This window comes from Geospiza fortis, unplaced genomic scaffold, assembly GCF_000277835.1.
Source record: "Geospiza fortis unplaced genomic scaffold, GeoFor_1.0 scaffold468, whole genome shotgun sequence".
In the NCBI taxonomy this organism is placed as follows: Eukaryota; Metazoa; Chordata; class Aves; order Passeriformes; family Thraupidae; genus Geospiza; species Geospiza fortis.
Genome location: NW_005054502.1, coordinates 717,394 through 720,236, shown reverse-complemented (window position 1 = coordinate 720,236; position 2,843 = coordinate 717,394). Strand labels below are relative to the sequence as shown.

The 2,843-nt window shown below is 59.8% G+C and overlaps 1 protein-coding gene across 1 annotated transcript in view; it reads right to left on the bottom strand.

Annotated features, from left to right (window-relative positions):
• Positions 1–2,843, bottom strand: part of SOGA1 (suppressor of glucose, autophagy associated 1) — a 17,651-nt gene that overhangs the window by 3,769 nt on the left and 11,039 nt on the right. The window contains 4 exon segments of the mRNA XM_031063399.1: positions 1–375; positions 618–688; positions 1,062–1,127; positions 1,258–1,509. The exon segment at positions 1–375 is cut by the window's left edge and continues 102 nt beyond it. Coding sequence (XP_030919259.1) covers positions 1–375; positions 618–688; positions 1,062–1,127; positions 1,258–1,509 — 764 coding nt within the window.

The following is a 2,843-nucleotide window of genomic DNA, read 5'->3' as shown; positions in this document are numbered from 1 at the left end:
CCCCCCCGCCGCACCACCGGCGGGCTGTAGTAGATGCGGATCCCTGTCTTGTCAGGGGCCGTGTAGCTCCTCTGGATTTGTTTCTGAGCTGGGTCGTGCCCAGAGAAGCTGCTTGCCCGTGAGTAGTCCCAGGAGGAGATGCCCAGCTTCTCCTTGGCCAGGCTGTCGGGGGCAGGTTGTTCGATATTCACATATGTACAGTTGGAGGGAGGGAGGCTGGCGCTGTCCCAGATCCCATTGGGCAGCATCTGGGTGGTTGAGGATGACTTTTTGCACCGGGCGTGGTCACCCAGCCCTGGCACGGTCTTTCCAGAGAGGTAGGGAGAACAGTCGAGCAAGCTTTCAAACTCTGACATGGAGGAGACAGACTTGGTCCTGTGGGAGGAGAGAGGATGAGGATCAAAAGGGGGCAGGGAAGGGGACTGGGGGACAGCTGAGGCACTCTGTTCCCACCCCAATGGGACCTGCTTGGGCACCCAGTCCTGCTCCTCACAGGGAGCCCTTTGCTTCCAGCACTACCCTGGAACGGGGTTGCATCTCCCCTGTGACTGTTAGGGATGTCAAGCCCAGGGCGCCCCTCTGTGTTCCAGGGACTATGGAGACATCAGCACACTCACCTTTTGAGGTTGGTTCCCTTGGCTTCTGCTTCAGAGATTGTCTCCTTGTCTGTGATTTTCTCATTGAGAGCCTAGGAGGGCACAGGAGAAAGCTCCAGGGTCAGCCAAGCACAGGACCAGAGCACAGAGATGGGCTGGAGCTCAGGGGCTGCATCCTGCTCCCCCTCCAGCACCACCAGCTTCCCCACACACTGAGGCACAGCAGTCCCAGGACTGCATGGGGCTTGCTGCAACCACATCTATTTAAAATCAGCTTTTTATAACCCCACAGAAGCTCTTGGGGGTTCAGCCATGCCCTTCATGCTCTCATTCTCCTGGTGCTCTCTCTCGCAGCCTCATTTGCTGTTTAAGGGGGTGTTAATTTGGGTTCACACATCCTCCAATCTAACCCTTAGCACAGATCTGGGCTCTAGGAGCATTTTGAGAGCACCCTCTCTTACTCACCTCTTTCCAGTTGCTGCCGTGTTTCTCCATTTCAGAGTGCTTCAACGCCCATGGATTGGGTCCTTTCTGCAACTGGAGAATGTATTGGTCACTCAACAAGTGCAACATGAGCCTCTCTGGGCAAGCAAAAGCATGAAACATTCTCGGGGCAAGCAGCAGAGGCTGGAGGACACGTGCAGGATGGGGGACACCATACCTGGTTGAGTTTGTTCTGCAGGTCCTTCGCTTGCTGCTCTGCCTGCTGCTGCTCCTCCTTGAAGCGAGCCAGCAGCTCCACCTTCTCCTGGTTCCAGTTCTTCTCGCTGATCTGCAGCTGCTTGGTGAGGTCCATGACAGCGCTGTAGGACTCAGCCAGGAGATGCTGGTGCTCCTCACGCTCCCTCTTCAGTGCCACCTTCCAGTCTGGCAGGGCACGCTCTGCGATCCCTTTGCCTGCCTTTGACTCCAGCTGTGGGGACACGGTGGTGGCTGTGAGGGACCCAGGGCTCCAGTGTGGTGCTGGACATCTCCAGCACACGGGCAGGGCTGCAGGAATCCCTCTTGCCAGTGCCAGTCCCATGCTGCCAGGCTGGGCAATAAGAATGTCCCCAAGGATGTGACACACACAACATGGCTTGCCCATGGCATAGCCAAGCCATGGCCAGCCCTGGCTTGCAGCCACATCATGCCAGCTGGCCAGCAGATGGTCACCCAGCAGGACACAGGCTGAATGTCCTGCCTGCCTGGCTGTGCTCCTGCCTGCAGGACACGGCTCCTGGAGAGGGGCACCATCACCTGAGCGGCCTCCAAGGATGCAGCACCAGTGGGGTGCTGCCACCACGGCTGCTCTGCTTGCTTTTGAGGAGGAGATATGGGAACTGGGGACTCATGCTCTGCCAGGAGAAATCCTGCCTGGAAAGTGCTGGCACCTGTGCTGGGGAGCAGAGCTGATGTACAGCCATGGGCTGCTGCCAGCACAGCGTGAGTGGAAACCTCTCAGCACTGGGAGGGCAGGGCTGAGGGACTGGTGGGACTCATCCTACAGGCAGGAGCTTCCCCCACTGCCCAGGCTGCCCTCCCTCCACCTCCTGCCTTCCCTGCAGCCATGCATCCCTTCTGCAGCATCCACAGGGATCCTGCACTGTGACTCAGGGTGGGGGAGAGGTGGGCTCTGATGCTGCTCTCAGCTGCCTGTCCTCAGGGGGGATGCTGAGCCCCTGTCCCATCCCACCCTCCCCAGACAGAGGAATAAAGAGCATCCTCTGCTGCTCCACAGGCAGATTTCCATGCCAGCCCCGTTGCCATGGAAACTCTCCTGCCTGAGTGGCTGCTAATTAAGATTCCCACAGTGCCACCCTGCTCCCAGCCCAGTGCTTGGCACAGAGCACAGGCAGGCCCCCAGCCTCCCAGCAGGCACGGGGGGGCTCTGCCAGCCCACAGGGGTGCCCGGGGCTCCCACCTGGGCAATGTGGCACTTGAGCTCAGCACGCTCCATCTCCCAGGCGGCCTTGGCCTTGGTGAACTGCTGCTGCAGCTCGCTGGCACCGCGCCGCTCCTCCCGCAGCTCCGTGCACAGCTCCTTCAGGGTCACCTTCATGTCTGCCAGAGTCTTGATGCACTCGTTGGGCTGCAGGAGAACAGGGGTGAGCACAGGCAGCACGAGGGGACCCAACAGGGTGGGACTCTGTGGGAGCTGTCCTCTCTGCATCCCAGCCCTGCAGGCTGCTGCAAAGGTAAGGGACAGGGGAAGCCACCAAGGCAGGGGACCATCCTCACCCAGGCACACACCCCCAGAGCAGCCAC